At 34.3% G+C, this 24,249-nt stretch overlaps 1 protein-coding gene across 3 annotated transcripts in view; it reads right to left on the bottom strand.

Annotated features, from left to right (window-relative positions):
• Positions 1-24,249, bottom strand: part of LOC120424759 (putative uncharacterized protein DDB_G0282133) — a 509,335-nt gene that overhangs the window by 12,167 nt on the left and 472,919 nt on the right. For 2 of the 3 annotated variants that reach the window (XM_052708250.1, XM_039588953.2), the window contains one exon: positions 903-993. In XM_052708250.1, coding sequence (XP_052564210.1) covers positions 903-993 — 91 coding nt within the window. Of the gene's footprint in view, positions 1-902; positions 994-5,951; positions 6,135-24,249 lie in introns of those variants that run through there. The other variant, XM_039588954.2, reaches the window with a different exon arrangement.

Here is a 24,249-nt window from a genome sequence, read left to right as displayed (position 1 = left end):
AAATCCTGTCAACTAATTATTTTTTCTAACTCCATAGATTGCTTGCTTTCGTCCTATTTTTCATCTGCAACACACATAACTTTTGTTATTTACAGTATTTTTCTTCACCTACCAGCGTATGTGTATTTTGTACACTCTTTGTAAGGAAACTTTTAAGAGACGCCAATACACGCAATTTCTGATGGCAGCTTTTCAAAACTTGATGCTTTACATTTCACCTGTAGCAGTTTATATTGCAGTGCATTATAGAATCAAAACATTTCTACTAAGATATTCAATTTGACTAACTTCTCATCCAAAACATCAACTACGAAATCGAAAGAAGCCTCACAGTAGCTTTCCCTCCCCTTTGTAACAGCTTGGGCAAATCTGGCTCCAAACTAATGGCATTAAAGAGAATGTGCCCTCGTCTTCTTCTTCAAACAAAGCCCCAGTCCTTCTGGAGGCGGCGCACACACCCCTTTCTTGTGAACTTGACCTATTGCACTGCGCTGCTGGCGGCAACATTCCCGCCCCAACCACGGATCAAATGGCACTGCTTTTGCACTGCGACGGGTTACCGAATGGCAAGGCCACCCGACCATGGCACCATAGAGTCATGTGGCGTTTTACCCAACCCGTTCACTTTCTGACCGACTGGGCTGCAGCAGCAGCAGTGCAGGGATTGACCGGTTTGTGGCTGTTTGCATGTTTGCTCTTATTCTCTCGCTTTTAGTGAACAATTCTAGGTTAGAAGTTATGCAAATAGTTTTCAATCTTTTCTTTTATGTTTTAGTTTTGTTTCACTTTTCGACTTTTTTGAAGTATCTCTTTCAATTTTGTTTATTTTGTTTACCTTTTTAACACTTTCGATTTTGTTTACTTTAATAATCACTAAATTTACGATTTAAGATTCAACTCACCTTAAGAGTAATGGACAGACTACTTGCGGTACCGGCGGACTCCGAGAACACACTGTCGTGAGACTGCGACAAGCCATCGCGGCTTATGTCACTGTGGGAGAAAAAAAAAACAGAAAACAAGAAAATCGAATAAGAATTGCTAGCGTAAACATAAGTATAGTCAATAATAACAGAAAAAGCTCGTAACAGCTCGCTCGCTAATGTGATAACGATCTGGTGCTGGCGAGAGAAGCAATTTAAATAACACAAATCTGAAATCGCCCAGTCACAAAAGAACTGGACTAGATTGAAAAATTGTTTGGAACAAATTCAAAGCAAAATCCAATGCGTTGAGCTGAACGTTCGTTTATGAATGTTGGCCGAGACAACCATAAATCGATTTGAAAGTGTAGACGACGACAGCATTTGAAGTGGCGCGTGCTGTGTTCAAAGATTATTGAGCTTCGCTAGAGTGGGATGCTGGAGATGGATTTGACAGTAAGAAATCCGCGCGCGAGTGCAATATAAAACACTTTAATTGCAGATTATAAAATTTTTATTCGACGTAAGCTGTGCGGATTGTATCGTAGAGTTATAATGCACTTATATCTCAAACGTGGTCGGGATTTATTGGTTTTATGGAATGGCTTTCGACGACATTTTGGAATCGATATGCAAATCATACCATAAACTTTTGGTACATCCTGTTCATAAATTTTATTAGAATATTAGTAAATACAAAAGGGTAATTTCACAAAAAAAAAACTTGTAATGAACTATGATAAAATTACTGATGCTATGACTGCACAAATTTATAAAAGTTAAAAAAATCTTGTATGTAGGGGAACAGCATCTAACTCCAGCGTGCCTTTAATGTTGCCATATCAGCACTTTGACGTTCAATTACAGCTAATAAAAAGCTTTTTCAACTGAAATCGAGTGATAAATAGTTCAATAAGAAGTGAGCATGTTTCTAACAACAGTTTTACAAAATAAGTTGTTTAAATAGTGAAAATCAGCAAATCGGATGGAGTTAGGAGAGTGTGCTTAACCTGCCAAAGATACGAGAGTTTCCCCTATGTATGTATGATCCCTAAACCCGTAAGCATCTTGGTCCAGTAACACATGCGAGTGCTAGGTGAACAAATCGATCATTTTTTACTCCGTAATCTGTACTTCCACGTGCATAAGATTTTTTAGCACGAGTTTCAACCCTCTACTGCCCAAATTTTATTTTCGAAAGTTCTTATATTTTCCGTGTTGAGGAGGTCATTTTGAGCAACTTTTGTGCTACGAAAAACTTTACTTCTCTTGTTTTATGTTTATTTTTAGTTTTTTTTTTAGTTTTTATTTTAATTTGCATCTATCTTGTTTAGTTTATCTTTGTTTTTAGTAGCATTTTGCCTATTCTAGGACCTCCTATCATTACATTTTGCTTTTTTTTTAATTTTTTAATGTTTTAACAGTCACTTTTTGCTTGTTTTTCCCCTTTTCTGCTCTTGAATGGCAACATTATTATTTTAATTATAAAAAATGTGTAAATTGCTACAAACTTCTTTTTTGCAATTCCACTGTGAAACTGTCAACTTTTCCTGTCCTTCTGGAAAACCGAAACGGCCTACTTTTCCCTACCAAAAATAACAGAATGGAAAATTAATACCTTTCAATAACAGTGCTGAGAAGTTCTACTTTTCAGCACTGAAATGGGTGCTGAAAAGTTGAACTTTTCAACACTAGTATTGAAAAGTAACATTTTTCAATATTTTTTTGTTTTGAACGATGAATTTAGTCAACACATGAATGTTTGACATATAATTCCGCGTTCTTCGAAATTGCAAAAAATGTTGTAAGCAACTCGTTGCAAAACTAGATTTTTTCAGCACTCGTCGTATTTATCCAACTCGGTAAACCTCGTTGGATAAATGTACAACTCGTGCTGAAAAAATCTTCTTTATGCAACTTGTTGCATAAACTACTATTTTCTTTTTCTTAAAAAAATAGGAAATGTTAGCAAAAAAAGAGCCAGAGTTGATCCTTGAAAAAATGTCATTTTTAAAAACACTGGCAAAGTCACATAAAACTAGTCAAACTTCCAGACCTATTTTTTATAAGTTTTAAGAGTTCTTCTTTCCAATGAATTTTAAAGATCAAAAATGGGTTGAAAAATTGATTTTTGGCGATTTTTAATGCGACAAATGCCGGCGCATAAAACAATAAGGGTTTCCTCTTCCCTCTCCAATATCAGAAAACTTAAAAAAAATCAAAGTGAAATTTTAATTTTCATATTTTAACATTGAAAATCCACCATTAGAAAAGACATTGGGATTATTAGTGTCATTAGTCCCTTAAATATCAATGATCAAAAAACATGAGCTTTCTCTTGTTTTTTTTTCTCTAAGCATGGCCATAAATGTGTCCCAAAAAAAGCGATGTGGCGGAAACTTTCGGGCTCACCCGGATTTCGATATGTTTTTGCCTCAGGAGCAATGTTTTCATGCAACCAAAAATTCCCAACAATCGATTAGAACTCGCAATTTGCGATTTATTGAAAAGTAGTCAGTTTTCATGAAAAAATATTATATTTTGTTCTAAAACCTTGAAAAAATGTTCATAATGATCCAGGAAGACATCATTTTTCACCGGCAGCATACTGAATTTGGAAAAAAGAAATTTGGCTGAAATTTTTGAAAATTTTCTCTCAAAAGTTCATTTAAAAAAAATGTTGGCTTCGAAACCAATACCATCATCTTGTAGGCAACAATTTCCTGACCAATTTTGCTGCTCTTAACAATTAATTTTTGTCACTTCAGTGCCAAAATACAGTCATTTAAGTAGAATAAAAATGGCGAATTTCAAAAATACCCTGTAATAACTGTGATATGTGACGTAAGCGCCATGACGAAGAAAAGTATTTTAAATTAACCGCCTTAAGGACAACAAAATCTCATTTATTTTCAAAAAGTTGATGAATGTTTGTGAAAATAAGGGCGCTATTAAAAAAAAACTAAAAATAAAGTTACCATAAATGGCTATAACTTGAGAACTATACATTTGATCAAAATTTCATTAAAGTACTTTCTGATTGCAAGATTTTATTTTGTTTTTATTTTTGAAAATATGGCATTTTATGTCTCCTTGATCATGTTACAAAATTATAAATTGTTTTTTTTTATAAATAAATTTTAAGTCACAAAAAGTTCTTTTCAAAATCAGTAATTTTCTTCCAGTTATCATTTTTTTCGGTGTAGTCCGGTGTAGTCCTCATTCATACCTACATTTTTGCCAATGACACAAAATTGATCTAAAACATTATTCAAAAGAAACAATTTTTTTTAGAATGCCTTCTTTGTTTTAGCCTGATTAAAAATATTAATAAATAAAATTTGAGAAAAGGCTCATTTCGTAGCGAACTGCTGTGAAACAGAACACAAAGGGTAAAATAGGAAAGTATTTTGCTTTACAAATCCTGATTTTTGAGGTGGAACAATATGCTTTTCATAGACATTTCATTTTAAATTAACCATTATTTTTGTTTAAAACTGATTGCAGAGAAAACTTTTTTTACGTTTTTTTATAACAATCGCAAAGAATAGTAAAAAGCTATAAAGAACCGGGAAAACAAAAACTCGTTAATATCCTTAACAGTAGAATTTTTTAAAAAGTTTGAAGACTGACACTAAAAGAAATAGTTGCTAAAAATTACACGTGATTTGAAAATCTAGTTTCTATTTTAATTATCAAACTATACTGCCTCTGATCGCATAAATGTCCCATATGCATTTTCTTCACTTTTGAGTTATTGATGCAGTTTGGTTCAAAATCATGTGATCTTTCAGAAAAACATATTTCATCCATCTGTTCTAGAAATCAGGAGGAAATCAAGTTTATTCGCAAAAACTTTGCACGTACCCGAGCAGACGAAAATAACTTGGGAATAATATTTTTTGATATTTGAAAATACTAGGCCAATAGTATTTTATGTTTTTAATAACAAAATTTGTTATTCGTCGTTATATTTTTTTTGTTATTGGATTGTTATTGTAATAACAGACTAATCACATTTTAAGTTTTTCTCAGCTTGCTTTTTTGCATATGGGACATTTATGCGAACACGGGCAGTATACTTCTTATAACAGAATAATATTCACGTGATTCGACCTTGGCCGTGGTATTAGAAATGTAAAAACATGTTTGCTGTTGTAAATCATGAGAAATTGTTAACAGGCACTCCAATAAAATGTAACACCTATAAACGCAAACAACTATCAAATTTGATAAATCACACCAAATTCAGATTTTTTTTTTCAATTTTCATGACTTTAAGAAATTTTAATTATTGATTTAATGTTTGATACAGAGTACTGTTTTCTACATTCATTCATTTCAAGTTTGATTTTTGTGAAAACTGCAATTTTGTCTATGACGTTATTTTCATGGATAGAAAATGTCTTACACATTTGTCATTATAACTTTGAAGATTGGAACTCTGTATCACAGTTGCAAATAAAAACATTGTTGTTGTTCTTATCATTTCATTTTTTTTTACTTCTAAAGTCTCTAGAGTCTAGCTATATTTAAAAGACAAAAATTTCAAAAATAGTGTTTATGAGCAAATTGAAAATCTCTCAAATTTATCTCAGTACAACTTTGCCAAAGACGAATTGATCTAAAAATATTGCTCTGAAAATACAGATATGCAATTTTTCAATAACAATTTTTATATAGACAGTTATTAATAATATAAATGCAAACTTTTATGGCCGCACTAATGATCGGAAAATGCTTATTTTAACTAGTGCTAGTACCAGTATTTGATTTTATTAGGAAAAAAATGAAAAACTGTTCAAAATTACTTAAATAGATATTTTTTAAACAAACTTCATATAAAGATAACGTTAGCTTAGACGAAATGTAAGAACCCCTTTTTTATGTCTGCATAGTAAGTACAAGGAGCATCTATTTGTTTGTAGTATGGCTAGAAGTCTTTTCATAGACAATTATATTTCTTCAGTTTTTTAAATTTTTCAAACTTGCAATTTCGATACACAAAAAAAAATATTATTATTCTACCAATTATAGATTCTTTTAAGGCAGCTTCCCAGCAACACTTCCATTTTTGGCACTCCAAAATAAAGTAACAACACTATTTTACTAATTTGAGTACACAATAAACAATTTTTCCACCACAACGTCTTTCTAAAACCAAGTCAAAACACACACCCCCTCGGGATCGTCACAACCACACCTGATCAAAACCTTTTTCGCACTCTGTCAGACACACCTGTCAAGTGACCGGTGGGCTGCAGCGACGCCTCCTGCGATCCATTCACCTCAAGTAGCAATCATTTTAAAAAGCTCGTAAATAAATATTAAATCAGAAAAATTGACTATGGAGCAGGCTTTATTCGACTGTGACTGTGGTTGTGGCATCAATTACAGCTAACATTCCAGGGGAAATCGCAGCTGGCCGTTTCCGTGTTCCAGCGCAGCAGCAGCGGGCAGGTCAGCGTGGACAAATGACCCAGGAAGCACTTGTAGAACCGACGGCAGTCCGTTGGATGAGGATACAGGGTGATGTCCCAGGGTGGGCATTGGGGTTCCCCCGGGAAGCTGGGTTCATCCTGCTGGGGAGGTCGTGTCGACACGGTTGGGGCCAGGGTTGGGGCTAATGTTGGTGCCGATGTTGGGGTTGGTGCCGTTGGAATCGGGTTTGGACGGCTGACCAGGTCAAGAACACAAACGGCCCTATCTGGAGTGCGGCACTGTCGGGAATAATAGTCGAAGATTTGTCCCACTGGACAGTAGACCGTGTGAAGCGTTTCGTCGTCACAGAGGTGGAACACGATACACGAGACAGGACTAGCGAAGATCACGGTACCACGGTTGCCGAGGCAATAAAGCTGCTCGTTCTCGGTGGGAGCACCGTAGGAGAGGTGCAACAAGGCAATCGATAGAAGCACTAACATAGAATTTGTTTTTAAATTGATTAATACATATTTCAATGTTAGAAAGTACCTGTGAGTGGCAACATTTTGATCAGAAGAAAATTGTGTGTGAAAAGTTCTAAACTTGAAGGCCAACTGATGGCCATGGCACGAGGCTTCGTACCGTTTTATACTTCTTGAAGGTAATTTTAGGACATTATCTGCCGGTACAAGGTTGCGAACAAGACTCGGTACCTGTAGATAATGGAACGCTGATTGCGAAACTGCCAGAAAGTGGCCATGAACATAAATTGGTGCAGCCGCTGATGTGCGAAAAAGGTTCAAGAGCTTTAGAAGTAACAATTTAAATGGTTTTAATTTGATTTGTTAATGGTGTGAGTAACAATGAAATTTTGGTTCAAAGAATCTTGACTCTCTTACTATCAAATAAATTGTTGGTGAATTTACAAACTCTTTCAAAACGTTACTCTTTACATGATTCACACAGCTGACTAAGAAATGGTGCGGTGGTTTTTGTGAAAAGAAGCTTACATGTTTAGTGATAAGCAATTCTTCAGGGTTTCTATTTGATTTTTTATTGTTAGACCGTTGCAAATATTTTTCAAAGTTTATGTCGTCCTCCCCTTCAAAATCGGTTCAAAAAATCAGGGTGCAAACAAAAAAATTTTTTTTTTTCAAAAAACTTCTAAATTTAAAAGGAAATGAAACTCTTACCAACTAAAAACAATTAGAAATGCATTTTCCTTTGTTTAAAATCATATTAGGCATCCCTGGGATCGATAAAAAAATATGTTCAATTTTTTTAGAATTTCAATGTATAGCAACGCAAAAAAAATTTGTCGGTGAAACAAAATCTATTAAGTATTTGGATGTTTTTTAAACTAATTTTGGCAAAACAACTAAGCAGGTGAGCAGTTCTCTACGGAATCGGTTTTTTTCTTTAATTTCAATTTTTTTGGCTGAAACTTTTTTGGTGCCTTCGGTATGTTCAAGAAGCCATTTTGCATCATAGGTTCGTTCATATTATTTTCCATACAAATTTGACAATTGGTCGAAAAAACTGTCAGCTTCTTTTTTCGATGTAAAATCGAATTTGAAATCAAAAAGTACTTTAGTGAAATTTTGATACAGTGCATCGTTTTCAAGTCATAGACATTTACAGTATTTTTTTTTAAGTCGCAGTTATTCATTTTTTTATAAATAAAGGTTATGTTTGCCCTCGTTTGAAAAAAATATTTTTGAAAAACTGAAAAAAATCTCTAAATTTTGCTTTTTTGAGCCTTGTTGATACAATCCTTAGTTGCTAAGATATTTCTATGCAAACAATATTTTCATTTTTTTAAATCAAGACTAACATTTCAAAAGGGCGTAATATTGAATGTTTGGCTCTTTTGAAATATTAGTTCTAATTTAAAAAAAAAAATTGTTTTCAAAAAGATCGGAAAATTTCACGAATGTTTTATGTGTTGACATTTAAAATCGGAGCTGAGAAATCGACATTAGAAAATTGTGGGTTGTTTTATTGAGACTTAGAAAACATCGATTTTCCTGTTTTGAAATCTTTGTATGGCAATATCTCAGCAACTAAGGGTCGTATCAACAATGTTCAAAAAAGCAAAATATAGAAAACTTTTTCAGCTTTTCATAAATATTTTTTTTTTCAAACGTGGGCAAACATGGGTACTAATTAAAAACATTGCTTAATCCACCTTAAGGTGACTGGTGCCTTCCTCACATAAATATGGGTCATTCCTTCCCAAGTGACCACGCGTCCAACATCGACCTTCACCAATTCTGCTCATATTTGGCATGGGGGTTGTTTTTGCCCCAAAAACAAAGAATCCAAAGTTTGGTGACATTTGGTCCACCCCCGCGCCCGTGGCACCCCCCTCTTTTTCTGAGATTTTTGAAAAACCTCATTTTTAAAATGCATTTTGCTAAGAGAAAAGTTTACAAAACGTGAACTTTTGAGTATGCATATTTGAAGTTTTTTTGACGTAAAATCGAATGGCGTACTCAAAATTTACGTACAGTGTTGTCAGATATGATAATTTTGCGCTTTAAGTTTTAAAATGCATTTTTAACCCTTTGGACGAGCACTTACGGGAAAACTGACAATTGCATTCGATTGCTGAGAGTTTTTTACATTAAATTCAATCAAAACCTCAGGGTAAAATGAATATTTCTTGAGATATCACATTTTTAAGTTTGAAAGCTCTGTATTGCACAGCAAATGTTTTACTTAACCATCAATTTTCAACAGTACATTGCGTGAGAGCATAGTAGGCCTTGAAATTTGAATATTATTTTTTTTCAATTTCTGATCGGAAGCAAGTGAATGTCCCAAAATTGAATTTATATATGTATGTATTGTATGCATGTATGTATTTATGTATGTAAGTATTGTATGTATGCATTTGAACCCTCGTCTTGGCAGGACTTGGCGTGGTTCACGGATATAAGAAAAAAAAAATAAACCTATATATTTTCGGGATCAATTCCTAGCGCTTTGCGATGTTCTACAAAGTTGTTCACCGGATAAAAATATTTGAGAATTTTGACAATAAGAAAATTTGATAGCATTTTGGGAAACTTTGTCGAAGAAGATGTTAAAAGTGAAAATTCCCCATAGTAAATTAATTAAAGTTCCATTCTAACTTTAGGTCAAAACTGGACCCACTAAAAATTAACCAAATGGGCTCATATTATCAGGCTAGCTTCTGGGGCCATAAAATTAGAAAATTCCTGTCGAAGCGCTCGAAATTAAACATTATGTCATTTTATTATATCCGTGAACCACGTCTTGCCAAGACGGGGGTTCAAATGCATACTTACAATACATACATACACAAATATATACATGCATACAATACATACATATATTGGGACATTCACTTGCTTCCGATCAGAAATTGAAAAAAAATAATATTCAAATTTCAAGGCCTACTATGCTCTCACGCAATGTACTGTTGAAAATTGATGGTTAAGTAAAACATTTGCTGTGCAATACAGAGCTTTCAAACTTAAAAATGTGATATCTCAAGAAATATTCATTTTACCCTGAGGTTTTGATTGAATTTAATGTAAAAAACTCTCAGCAATCGAATGCAATTGTCAGTTTTCCCGTAAGTGCTCGTCCAAAGGGTTAAAAATGCATTTTAAAACTTAAAGCGCAAAATTATCATATCTGACAACACTGTACGTAAATTTTGAGTACGCCATTCGATTTTACGTCAAAAAAACTTCAAATATGCATACTCAAAAGTTCACGTTTTGTAAACTTTTCTCTTAGCAAAATGCATTTTAAAAATGAGGTTTTTCAAAAATCTCAGAAAAAGAGGGGGGTGCCACGGGCGCGGGGGTGGACCAAATGTCACCAAACTTTGGATTCTTTGTTTTTGGGGCAAAAACAACCCCCATGCCAAATATGAGCAGAATTGGTGAAGGTCGATGTTGGACGCGTGGTCACTTGGGAAGGAATGACCCATATAGTGAATATCTTCATCCAGAATTGCATCATTCTCCCTTAGAATGTTTAACAAATTAAGCTTCAATACTTATTTCTTTCGATAGGGTTTTCAGATCTTCAATCCTTTTGGCTCATCGGTAAGGTCTTTTGATAACTTATCCAACGATAGTTCGCATGATAGATCCGGACAACGTTTTCATCAAAATATCTGAGATCCGGCCTCTAAAAAGAGTATAAACAACACTAAAGTGCATATAACTTTTGATATGGTTATCAGATCTTCTATGTTTTAGGCTCATTGGAAAGGTCTTTCAACTACCTTTCAAAAAATGTATAACATAACGGGGTTTCTCACAAAAACCACCCTTTTTACAATCTTCCGGACTTTTGTTAAAATCGTTTTTTTAGCATAACTTTTGAAGTACTTTTCTAAACTTCATAATATTAACTAGGGTCTTGTGGGACCCCGAGACGGATCGAATGAGACCAACACGGTCCAAATCGGTTCAGCCATTCCGGAGATAATCCTGTGCATATTTTTCGGTGCACGGACTTACATCCAGACACACGCACAGACATTTGTTCAGAATTTGATTCTGAGTCGATAGGTATACGTGAAGGTGGGTCTCCGAGGTGAGGAAGGCAAAAAATGAATAGCTGCGACTATTTTCAAAAAAGTTACCTAAAAATGGCTATAATTTGAAAACGGTACGCTTTATAAAAATTTCACTAAAATGCATTTTGATTGCAAATTCGACTTTTTATCGAAATATTAAATTGAAATTTTTTTGCGACCAATATTTCGTTTTTTTTTTAAATCAGTATTGATTTAAAAAATCACAACTCGGTCAAAGATTTTTTGCCTGTTCTGGAAATTTCTGAAAAGTTGGAATTTGATGTCCAATCAAACATATCAGAATATTAAAAAAATAGTTTTTTGCAAATCAAGTTTTAGTGACAAAAAGTGAAATCTTTTTTTTTTCAGTGTAGTCCTTATTCTTACCTTCAACTTTGCCGAAGACACTAAATCGATCAAAAAAAATCCTTCAAAAGATACAGATTTTTGAATTTTCATTTATCATTTTTGTATGAGCATTTGCCAAATTTTTATGGAAAATCATATGAACAAACTAATGATGCCGAATGGCTTCTTTGGGCATCTCAAAGTCACCAAAAAAGTTTCAGCCGGATTAAAAATACAAAAAAAAGTCGAATGACCGAATTGCTTAGTAGGTTCTTCACAGAAAATGGTTCAAATTCTGGTGTTAGTTTTTTTTTTTGAAAAGGTCCAATAAACCAAATTTTCAGTTTATGCTTTTTGGGTGTTTTTTAATACCCCTGACTCAAGGCTGTTTTTCAAAAACACCCAAAAAGCAAAAACTGGAAAATTGATTCCAGAATTGTTTAGGGAAAATCATATTCTTGTAGGAAGTTTTCATGCTTTCCAAAAACAATGTTTAATTATTTGACCACTTACTAAATGTTCTATCTTCTCCAAAACATAATTTGCCATCTCTCGAAAAAAAGATGATTTTTTTTTCTAATGGACCATCCATGAATTACGTAAACATTTTTTTTGGAAAACTCAGCTTGGAAATCTGAAAAATGGTACCAAGTTTTGCAAATGGCTTTTAAAACATACAAACGTGCTCATTTGCTTTCTGCCAGTCAATGGCCCTCAAAAGATCGCTTGTTTTGATTTCGATTACCAATCACCGTTCCATTCAACCCCACCGAAATTACCTTATTTGAGCCCTTTCGCTTTTTGTTTGGCGCCCAAATAAATGGCCAGCACCCAAGAAGGCACGTGAGAAAAGTACTTTTCATAACAAAATACCAATTTTTTGTTTGGTGCAAAATCACTCCCAACTGTCCAAATTTGCCTCTTGAAACTTGAGCAGCATCTTCACTCAGTCGCGTAAAGTGCCTCCCAAATGGTTTCTCGCGTAATCGGAGATGCCAATCAACAGATTTTTGGCGTTTTTCCACCGTTTTTCGTTTTCAATTGGGGGGGCCTCTACTCAAAAGCCGATCGACGTTAGGAAATTTTCGGTGGATTCGGACAATGAGTCGCTGCTGGAATAATCGAGCGATAAACAGACAGAATTGGCTAGAAATCGATTATAGGCGGGTAGAACAAACTCCAACTTGTTTCGCTAAATCAGATTTTATGAAAGCATAAATGTTTGTCATAAAATTATGGCAACGAATTAAAAAAATACAAATCTCACGAAAACCATTTTCAAAACACAACCATTGTTCAGGAACTCTCGACAGCATCTTCAACAGCTCATCAGAGCAAGTAAGATTGCGCAACGCGAGCCGAAAAAAAACCGCGCACCCATTTTCATTTGCCCCCGTGCCTCGGTTTTTCGCGCCAAGCCCCCCTGCACGTGTGGCCAAGTGATGATCTCGACAGAGGCTGCGGTTTCATAACTCCCGAAAAGCATGGAAATGGAGCTGCTTCTGCTAATTATGCTTATGTCGAGTGGGGGTGCAAAATTTGTACCACGATAGGCCAATTAACACCTTGTTTGTTTGTGACTAGGGTACTTTGGATGCTTGGAGAATTGCAGCGAGATAAATAGCAAATGTGGTGTGAAAATTGAGGAATGGAAATTGATGCGAAATTAAAAGTCAAATAAGCATGTTTAAAAATATGGTTCAGTGTCTTACAAAAATTTAAAACTTTCAATATTGACGAATATGTTTCCACTAACTGGATTGTTCGATATTACGGAAAATGCTCTTTTTCAACAACTCTAATCATCCCGCATGAACAAACAGAAGTCTAATTTAATTCATAAACCACAATTCAAACCACCCACAATTAAATCGCCAAATCCAGGTCTAACCACAAAAAGCCCGACCACAGCCAGCATTTTGGCACCCACGTTCCATTGACAGGTCGTGGTTGATATTTGCATTTTGACACTCTCATTCGCTCAGATCTTTGTGCCCGTTGAAATCTCCATCGTTCGGTCGGATTTCTGTATTTCAACCTGGTTGGTGTTATGCAAAAATTGCATTAGAATACAATTTTGGCATCAATACCAGCCGGACCGGCCTAGACTCGGAGATTTGCGTGGCTGGACCTCCCCTGGCTATAAATGGTCTGACGGGACCAGAAATCGGCGCCCTCCTCCCTCCCTCACGTCCCAAATGCATTATTGCATTGGCAGACTGTCAACAGAGCAAGTGGTGGCTTTGCCAAACAAACCTGCGGTGCATATCCGGAATCCATCGGACGCAACACAACACAACCTGCAATGCAATCAACAATCTCCAACGGTTTGTGCAACAGCGGCGGCCCCTCCAGATCTTTGGGCACGAAGTCATGCAGCCGGAACGAAATGTTGGGATTTTGCAACAGAATTTGCAGCCAGCCGGACAAAACAGAATCGTGATGGCGCCCACACTCTCCGTGTTTTGTTGGACAGGTGGACACAGTAGTTTTAATAGTTTCATTTTTTCATATACGTTATTTATGTTTTATGTTAATTAAATTTCAGTACTCGTCCCACCTTGAATACAACAAATTATGCCAAAAATTTTAATTTGTCGATGTACATCAACCAGAATATGGTGTATCGACAATTGTCGCACACATATTTTAAGTTTTGTCGGTGGCATTACTGTTATATGTCCTAGGCATTTTTTGATATTGTTAGAAAAAGATGGCCTCCAATCAAACTTGAGGGACAAAACACTGGATAGTCTAAAGAATGGCTCTGTAAATTTCTTGAACAGTTGTGTAACTAGAGGGTGACGAGCGGGAGTTCTCGGGTAAAAATCCCAGGAAATTGACCATTTTTGGACCTCTTGATTCCTGGGAAATTTTAAACTTATAAATATCGAAGCAAAATTACTTAAAATAATCAGTAATTCTTTGGAAATTTCTAAATTGTTTTGCACATTGGATGTTCAATGCTCGATGTTCAATTTTGAATAAACCAATTCTTCTCTAATCTTCTAATTCAGAAAGTGTAAATTATAAATTCCAATAATTATAATTGAGAGAAGCCAAAAAAAATGGAACCCAAAATTTACCTTAAAGCTTAGGGTAGGGTAGTCATCAATGAGACACTTTTGGTTTTCAACTTTCAACGATTTTTCTAATTTTTTCATCAGCATGTCTTAATGAGCTTTTAGTTGCATTATCTTTCTTTTAATGTGTTCTATCATTGACCAAAATATGAGATCGATCCGACATCTACAGCCAGAGTTATTCAACTGTCTCATTGTAGACGCACTTGGCAGGAACAATGAGACAGCTGGGGAACAATGAGACACTCTACGAAAATCAACATTTGTCTAGCAAAACATCATGTTTTTGTATTGTTCCATTGCTGGTGACTTGCCTTGAACATTTTAGAGCAATTTTTCCAACATGAAACTTTTAATAACAAAAGTTACACTAAAAAGTATTTAAATTTTGTAAAATCCATATATTAATACCAAATAACTTTGTATTTTTGGTTAAATGAAGTTTAAACTCTATAAATATGCCAAAAATCACTTTTAATTCATGTTTTGAAAGATTTCCATCGATTTTGAAAAGTTTATTTAAGAAAAATCAAAGTGTCTCATTGTTACCCATGGGCTGAAATGAGTGGGGAACAATGAGACAGTCCTGGATTCTGGGTGTATTCTAAATTTTGACCAAATCTAATGAAAGGACATTGTAGCCCAACTCAATCCCTACGGAACGTCGAAAGAAATTTGAAGAAATATTAGTTTTGGTGTAAATGGCAGCCTACGAGCGAAAAAGTATTTTTTGTCCATGATTTACTTCTACACCCCAGAATCAAACATTTATGAATTATTTTCAAGGGGGCGTCCATAACCAAAGCCACTTATATGGCAGACGTGTATCCAGTAGACACACCTTTCCCCCAAATATGAGCCTGATTGGTTGAAACTACGACTTGTGAGAGCCATTTTATCATTGTTCCCCGTGTCTCATTGATGACTACTCTACCCTACTTAGCAGTTACACCCTTGAAATGAAATTCGAAGTTTTTTTAAATTTGATTTTTATTTATTATTTATATTTTTATGGGTAATTCTCCGCTAACTCACACAGCAGTTGCCCCGACCCCTCTTCCCCGGGCAGACGGTAATAACAAAATTAATAATATTTCAATAACAAATCCTGTTAAAATAACAAAAAGTGTTATTATTTTATCCTGAAGTTCAACTTCAAGAAGAAAAAATAATAACAGTTTCTGATAAAATAACAAAATTTGGTATTGAAGTGATATTGTATTGAAAATGTTTAATAACACGCTAATAAGAGGAAATGTTATACATTTCAAAAACTCTCCTAATAACAAAATTTGTTATTCGTTCGGTATACTGGCTTAGAAATAAAATTACCACAAATCGCACAAATGGAAAAGTGTCCATAACACAATCTGTTATTATTTTTTCTTTCGTTAAATATGTTAAGGGACCATCCATAAACCACGTGGACACTTTTTTGGGAATCTCGTACCCCCCCCCCCCCCCCCCCTTCGTGGACAATTGTCCATACAAAAAAAATCTTTTTTGTATGGAGCGTGGACAATCGCCATACCCCCCCCCCCCTAGGTGTCCACGTGGTTTATGGATGGTCCCTAAGATCTTTGGGATAATTTTGTCTAATCTCGTCGGGGTCATTATTTTGGCCATGAAATGGGGTCCTTAAGCTAAAATTATTCTAAAAAGTAGAAATTTTGAAAGTTGATTTTTTTAATTATTTGATATACCCCCTAAGGGACTTTGCTAAAATTGGCTAGAACTATGGGATAATTTTGACCAATTTCGTCGGAGTCATTATTTTGGCCATGAAATGGGGTCCTTAAGCTAAAATTATTCTAAAAAGTAGAAATTTTGAAAGTTGATTTTTTTAATTATTTGATATACCCCCTAAGGGACTTTGCTAAAATTGGCTAGAACTATGGGATAATTTTGACCAATTTCGTCAGGGTCATTATTTTGGCTGTGAAATGGAGTCCTAAAGCTTAAATTATTCTAAAAAGTTGAAATTTTGAAAGTTGATTTTTTTAATTGTTTGATATACCCCTTAAAGGACTTTGCTAAAATTGGCAAGAACTATGGGATAATTTTGACCAATTTCGTCAGGGTCATTATTTTGGCTGTGAAATGGAGTCCTAAAGCTTAAATTATTCTAAAAAGTTGAAATTTTGAAAGTTGATTTTTTTAATTGTTTGATATACCCCTTAAAGGACTTTGCTAAAATTGGCAAGAACTATGGGATAATTTTGACCAATTTCGTCAGGGTCATTATTTTGGCCGTGAAATGGAGTCCTAAAGCTTAAATTATTCTAAAAAGTTGAAATTTTGAAAGTTGATTTTTTTAATTGTTTGATATACCCCCTAAGGGACTTTGCTAAAATTGGCTAGAACTATGAAATAATTTTGACCAATTTCATCGGGGTCATTTATTTCATTTGAAATGGGGTTTCAAGCTAAAATTAATCCGATAAAATTAACTTTTGAGAGTTCAATTTTTTTTAATTTAGTTATATTCCCTAACGGATTTGACTTATTTATTGAGAATTTTTGAAGTGTGAATAACAAAAACTGTTATTATTTTCACAGAGCCAGGAAGTCAGAGCTGACGTTGAAGTTCGAGCATTAGTGAGACCTCAGAGACTGCATCGGATTCAACAAATTTTCAGCAACTTTTACTTGGAGTCGGAATCTGTGAAGTCGGGTATTTCTGGAGAGCTGAAGTCGTCGTTGACGTCATATCGTGCATCCAGAGTCGGAGTTGTCTTCAAAGTATGGATTCAAAGTCGCTTGGAGGTACCCGACTCTGCAGCCCTGACTAGTACAGAGGAGTTATGGCAACTGCAGGTTTATTTGCAAATTACAAATAAACCAAAACAATAACTTTTTTTGTTATGGAGACATACCAGTTCAATAACATTTTTTGTTATTATGCTGATCCACCTCTCCGCACAAAATAACAAATCTTGTTATTCCTTCATGATTCCTTCTGTGTTATTGGTTTGTTATTGCAACAACAACATAATAACAGTTTAAGTTATTCTTCGAACAAATCTTTGTTATTGATTTTTGTTATTTTAACAACTAATCCGATCATCCCAATAACATATTTCGATCTTCTCACAATATCAAAAACTGACCTTCCCAAGTTATTTCCGTCTGCTCGGGTCGATTTGCGTGAAACTTTGTCCTAAGGGGTAACTTTTGTCCCTGATTACGAATCCGAGGTTCGTTTTTTGATATCTCGTGACGGAGGGGCGGTACGACCCCTTCCATTTTTGAACATTCGAAAAAAGAGGTGTTTTTCAATCATTTGCAGCCTAAAACGGTGATGAGATAGAAATTTGGGGTCAAACGGACTTTTATGTAAAATAGATTAGACGGCGTACTCAGAATTCCAAAAAAAACGTATTTTTCATTGAAAAAAAACACTAAAAAAGTTTTAAAAATTCTCCCATTTTCCGTTACTCGACTGTAAAAATTTTTGGAACATGTCATTTTAAGAAAAATTTAGTGTACTTTTCGAATCTACACTGACCCAGAAGGGTCATTTTTCATTTAGAACAAAAATTTTCATTTTTAAGTTTCGTGTTTTTTCTAACTTTGCAGGGTTATTTTTTTGAGTGTAACAATGTTCTACAAAGTAGTAGAGCAGACAATTTCAAAAATACATAAACAAACATAAGGGGTTTGCTTATAAACATCGCGATATATTGGGATTCTACGAAAATAAAGTTTTGAAAATGTCGTTCATCGTCACCCGCGACAGACACGGACGACGAATTAAAGAGAAACGCAAAATGTGAGTTTTAAATCTTTTTTTCGTAGCATCGCGATAACTCGTGATGTTGATAAGCAAACCACGGCGTGTTTTCTGGAACAAACTTTTCAGGAAAAAAATAGTCATCGCTACTTTCAAATGTGTCTTATAGTAAATTTTCTCAGCTTTTGAATGCTTCTAAGAGCGACATGATTCATCGAGAAATTGCTGAGATATCTATTTTTTTTTGTTCTGAATTCCTTCATTGTTTATTGGAAACTTTTAAATGCCAATTCTGAAAACTTGTCAAATTATGTGTTTTATGTGTCATGTATTCATCAAAATGTGCAAAATAAGAAAAGAAAAAACTTTGTAAAAGATTGCAAATCACTAAACATTTTAAAAATAATGTTTTAACAGCGTTTTTGAATATGTGTGATTTATTCAGAAATTAAAAACATAAAACCTAAATAAAACATGTTTTAACATGAATTAAAAGATAATAACATAATTGGCGTTTACATTATACAAGTATCACGTGCCTGCTCTTATTTAGCTGATAAATCCGTTTTTTTTGCAGATTTGAGATTGTTATGGTTATTATTGGATTTTTATGAATGAATATGATATTTCCATAATCAAATATGAACAAGGAGCATGGATACAAACAATGTTTTAAAATCTAAAATGTACTACAAGCTTCAAAAGTCATATTCTCATGAGTATAAAATAAAGCAAAAAATATGTTTTTCTGTTGAAAATGCATTTAAAAAAAGGAGTAAAATTCGTGTGTTTTAACTCAGAATGTTGAAAACATCGTCACAAGCTTTTTTTTGGTTTAAACAAAAAATAAATATTATTTAATAATTTAAAAACATCATAAAGAAACTTCCATTCCAAACTAGTTGAGCAAAAGTCAAGGTATTTGTAAAATGTTTTTAAAAGATAAGATTTATAAGACTTCTATAATAATGTTGATTCCTTGATCATTTCATACAAGAAAACTAAAAAAAAAACAATTCATACTCATGAAAACTATTCCTCCTGAAGCTTGCAACAATAATTTGAAGTTCAATTTTGAGTATAAAACATGTTTTGTATCCATGTAACCTATTAAATATTTGGTAAAGGAAATATGATATTTTTCATAAAAATCTAATTCCCATATTAATCTCAAATTTGAAAAAAACGGGTTTATCAGCTAAATTCAAGATAAATCTGAACAGACGAGTGATATATGTACACAAAAATCAGGAAATAATCTGTTAATTCTTTAAAAAATATATTTTAAATTGGTTTTATGATTTTCTTTTTTGGATAATCTCGGTTAATCTAAACTTTAAAAATATTTGGGGTTTTGCAACCTTCTACAACGTTGTTTCTTGTTTTATTTTGAACATTTTGATGAATAAATGTCACAAGAAAACTCATCATTTGACAAGATGCACAAACTGTTAATAAAAGGTTTCTAATAAATATTAAAGAAATTTAAAACAAAATACTCAAAAAAAAAAAGATATCTCAGTAATTTCTCGATGAATCATTTCACTCTTAGAAGCATTAAAAAGCTGAGAAAATTTCCTATAAGACACAATTTAATGCAGCGATGACTATTTTTTCTCCTTAAGGTTGCCAAGAAAACACGCCGTGCAAAGCTATATGTTTGTATATCAAAATTTTTGGAATTGTCTGCTCTACAACTTTGTAGAACATTGTTACACTCTAAAAAATAACCCTGCAAAGTTAAAAACACGAAATTTAAAAATGAAAAATTTTGTCCTAACTGAAAAATTACCCTTCTTTTTTTCGATGAAAAAAACGTTTTTTCGAAATTCTGAGTACACCATCAAATCGGACGTCTAATTTTACATAAAAGTCCCTTTGACACCAAATGTCTATCTTACAACCGTTTAGGCTGCAAATTATTTAAAAACACCTCTTTTTTCGCATGTTTAAAAAATGAAGGGGTCGTACCTAATTCATAAAGCCTAAACAACATTTACATTTTCTGTCAAGAAATTTTGAAACAAAGCTGATTTTTTAAATTATTTTGGCGATCGAAGGTCGTTGCAAAAATCTTTTGTAAAATTTATGTTGTCGAGATTAAGGAAAGAGGGTCTGGTAACAAAACGATCTCTGAAATGTTTTAACTATTCAACTATTTCAAAACAATACATTGACCATTTAAACATTTCCTCAGAAACCAATGTTTATTCACTTTTCAGCCAACTGTTGCTACTCAACCCCTCAACCAAAGCCCTTTTCAAGTTGTTTACCTTACTCTACTGTTTCACGCTGCTTCTGCGAACGAGAGGGCACCGCACGTACGTGCTGTTTGATGAAGTGCGTTAAATTATCATGAATAGCCTCGTTGAGAAGCAACAGCAGCATTCAAACGCACCCGCCAGCTCTCACACCTTATAAATTTTCTCTCGATTTGTGGCAAGCAAAGCAGAAGAAGTGCAAATTGTAAGGAGGGGGGCGCTATTCATCGATTAATCAACCACCTCCAATCTGATTCGGAGCTCAACTCGAAGATTAACAAGTCTCATGTGTTCGTGTGAGCTTCGTCAATTACGTCAAATTTCACCTGCCGCCGATGGCAATGTTGACCAATTCAGATCCGTTCCGGGTTCGTTCAATTCTGGAGTGGTCGTCGTCTTCTTCAACAGTGGCGATGCGCATTTTCACGTTTTTTTTTTGTTGCTCAAAAGTCACCGCACGACCAATATTTACCGAGCACTAATCCGTCAGAACTGGACACAGACAACGCAAACTTCAAAGTTCCCAGCAATTGTTGCACACACTCACTCAATCATTGATTGCACCGCTCAAGTGCTCAATATATGTGCGATCGTTATCAGCTGATAAGAGGGCACGTGGGCTGGGGTAAGGTGGCAGTTGTTGTACAAAATTGAAATTACGTTTTTTTTACTAAATTTACCCTAATTGCATCATTGCTAGACTTCAACCAACAAGCTTTTATTTCGCTGAGAAGCGGTAAATTAACAAAAGAAATGCTCAAATAGACTATAAATTTTATTATCAGTCAGCAATTGCTTGTCTTTACCTGGGCAAAGTTGAACAGACGAGCGGAGCGATTCCACTGTATTCTTCTAATCAGCTTATCGGTCATAATAAACGAAAATTGCCGTGTGAGTGTCGTTGGCAGACAGTCAAGGCAAGTCAGGCGTGGTGTATCGTCCCAATCTAGCCGACATTCTTGGGAAATTTTGGGAACCCAAGGATGAGAGGCACAAAGCGGCTCTTGCGACAAAAATTTCACTGGTTGGGTGAGATTTCAAGAGATCCTTAATCACATAACGTAAGAGGATCGATATTTGCTGATTTAATTTCTCATCTTCTTGCTTCTTAACATATTTTGGACATTATTGATGGATAAACGTAATTTTTAATTTATCCATTTTTCTGTGTGTTTAAATTTTATTAGAAAAAATTAATGAAATTTCTAAAGTCGTAGCTTTTTTTTGCATCAAGCTTATATGAATTTTATTTTAAGTTAATAAACAACTTTCAACACACATCTAAATTTTTTTTTTTCTGGCTGATAATAAAAAGCAACATTATTAGATCCTTTAGGCTAAATAAATTCAATTTAGAAATGGATATTCAATCCAAATTTACCAAAACATGATAACACATAGTTTGTTATATACGCTCTTGAAAATTTTTACTAAGACAACGTTTTTCAGTGATTTGTAGCTCGAAACCGCGATGAGGTAGAAATTTAGTGTCAAAGGGACTTTTGTGTAAAATTGTAATTTTTAAGCAAAAATTGCCGAACTTTCCGAAAAAAATGCTTTCAAAAGCACATGATTGAGATTTAGGAGTTAACAAATTCGAAAAACTGGTCAAAAATGGTCAAAATGGTCAAAAAACTTTTTTGTAAAATTCTGAAAACTCAGGAAAAATAACTTTGCTTTTGTCTGCTCTACAACTTCTCTGATTCTCAATTAAGACTCCTATTCAAAATTAACTGCATTGAAATTCGACGCGCAAATCAATAATATGTGAAATTTATTCAAAAGACTTTACTTTTTTTTTTGTTATATATGTTGTCAAGAAAGAATGAAATTGAATGAAATCTAATATCAGCAATTCCCCACGAAAACAGCATGATTAGAAAAAAAAGTTCTCCGATCAGGCTCAAAATTTTTCTGAGGGATCCTTGGCTGAAATAATTAGACCCGTATTTTTTTTTTGTTTGGCTATAAGGGTGACCTACGCCGTGTTAGGGTGGTTCGAAAAATGGCAATTTTCGTCGATTTTCGCAAAAAAACACTTTTTCAAAAAATCATATCTCCGAAGCCATTTCATCCGATTTTAGCTGTCCTAGACGCAAAAGAAAGGTGATTAGTTTGGCTATTTGGGAAAAATAGTAAGAAGTTTCAAAAACCTAGCTTAACATTTGAAAAGGTCGTATGAAAACTTAAAATGCTGTTTTGAAGGTATCGGGTCCAAAGAGCCTTTGTCTGAAAATATTTTTATCGGATTTCTCGGAAAATTTCACCTAACATATCAAAAAATGGAGAATTTGTAATTTAATGACGCAACTTTTGGTATCATAACATCTATAGGGCGTCGCTAAAATTTTAAAGATATCGCAGTTTTAGTGAAAAAAGTCGATTTTTTCCCGTTTTCGTCATTTTCCCATTTTTGCGCGTGGCGCGTCGAAAAATCCAGTTTTATTTTCAAAAAATCGTATCTCAGAGTATCGAGAACATAACTTCACCATTTTTTTTTGTATGTTATGTGAAATTTTCCGAGGAATCCGATAAAAATATTTTCAGACAAAGGCTCTTTGGTCCCGATACCTTCAAAACAGCATTTTAAGTTTTCATATGACCTTTTCAAATGTTAAGCTAGATTTTTGAAACTTCTTATTATTTTTCTCAAATAGTCAAACTAGTCACCTTTCTTTTGCGTCTAGGACAGCTAAAATCGGATGAAATGGCGCGGAGATATGATTTTTTGAAAAAAGTGGTTTTTGCGAAAATCGACGAAAATTGCCATTTTTTGAACCACCCTAACACGGCGTAGGTCACCCTAAAGGCCAAACAAAAAAACACGGGTCTAATTATTTCGGCCAAGGATCCCCCAGAAAAAAATTGAGCCCGGTCGGAAAACTTTTTTTTCGTATCATGCTGTTTTCGTGGGGAATTGCTGATATATAATAGTGTAGAGAATTGAATTTCTTGCACGGATTTCACACTTGGAAATATTTGGGCAAGACCATCGCATCATACCTACTACTTAATGGAGATCATACAAACAAACTTACATTCCCCAAAATTATAATCATATTTGATTGTTTATAGGTTACCCAAGCAACACACTTTGTCAGATAAACGTATTTCCTAACTGGTTGTATAACCAATCCGCCTCGTTATCACAACTTGTTCTACAACTCCTGTGAACTGGAAAAAGCGCACTTTTTTTATTGTATAACTTGTCAGAAAAAGATGCAAGTTATCAGAGTAAGTTGTACAAATGTATTTGACAACACTCTGCTATCTAACAAGAGATTCAACGAAAAAAGGGGCGTGGTTTACGGCTGTGCTGTCAAATCAAAGCGCACACTGGAAAGGAAAGTTAGATTGAAAACAGCTATCTAACCGTCGACTAACTTACATGTAAACAAACGTTTCTTATTAGAATTTAAATCAACGACGAAGCTAATAATAAAAGTACGCTTGCTTCTGCAAGATTTATTTGAAATAATTCTAAATTAAATTAAAAAAAAAAGAAAAACAATCATGGCGCGCATGTGATTAGTGTGAAATTTCCTGCATGGCGAACTTTTAGATTATCCTTTTTTGATGAACTTCCTCTTTCCCAAGATTCGATCCGACGACTTCGACGACTTGTTGTTATCTCCATGGCAGGTCCAGGTGCTCTTCCGCATTGCTCCACGGGGCTTCATAGTAAATAAGCTGACCTAATCGTCAATAAGAAGGTTGCTGTCTGTTTTGTTAGCTAAAGAACAAAGGCTGTCATTGGAATTGAAGTTATATAAGTTTGTTTCAAGTCAGTTTTTATAACTCCATTATATAACTTTGTTATAACAAACCGTTTCAACTGTCATTTCGAGAACCGTACCACGGAGTAATATTGAAAATCGCTATGATTTTGATTTGTTGTTTTCTCTATCATAAA

The sequence above is a fragment of the Culex pipiens genome, chromosome 2 (assembly GCF_016801865.2).
Source record: "Culex pipiens pallens isolate TS chromosome 2, TS_CPP_V2, whole genome shotgun sequence".
In the NCBI taxonomy this organism is placed as follows: Eukaryota; Metazoa; Arthropoda; class Insecta; order Diptera; family Culicidae; genus Culex; species Culex pipiens.
This window is presented reverse-complemented; position numbering and strand designations above follow the sequence as displayed.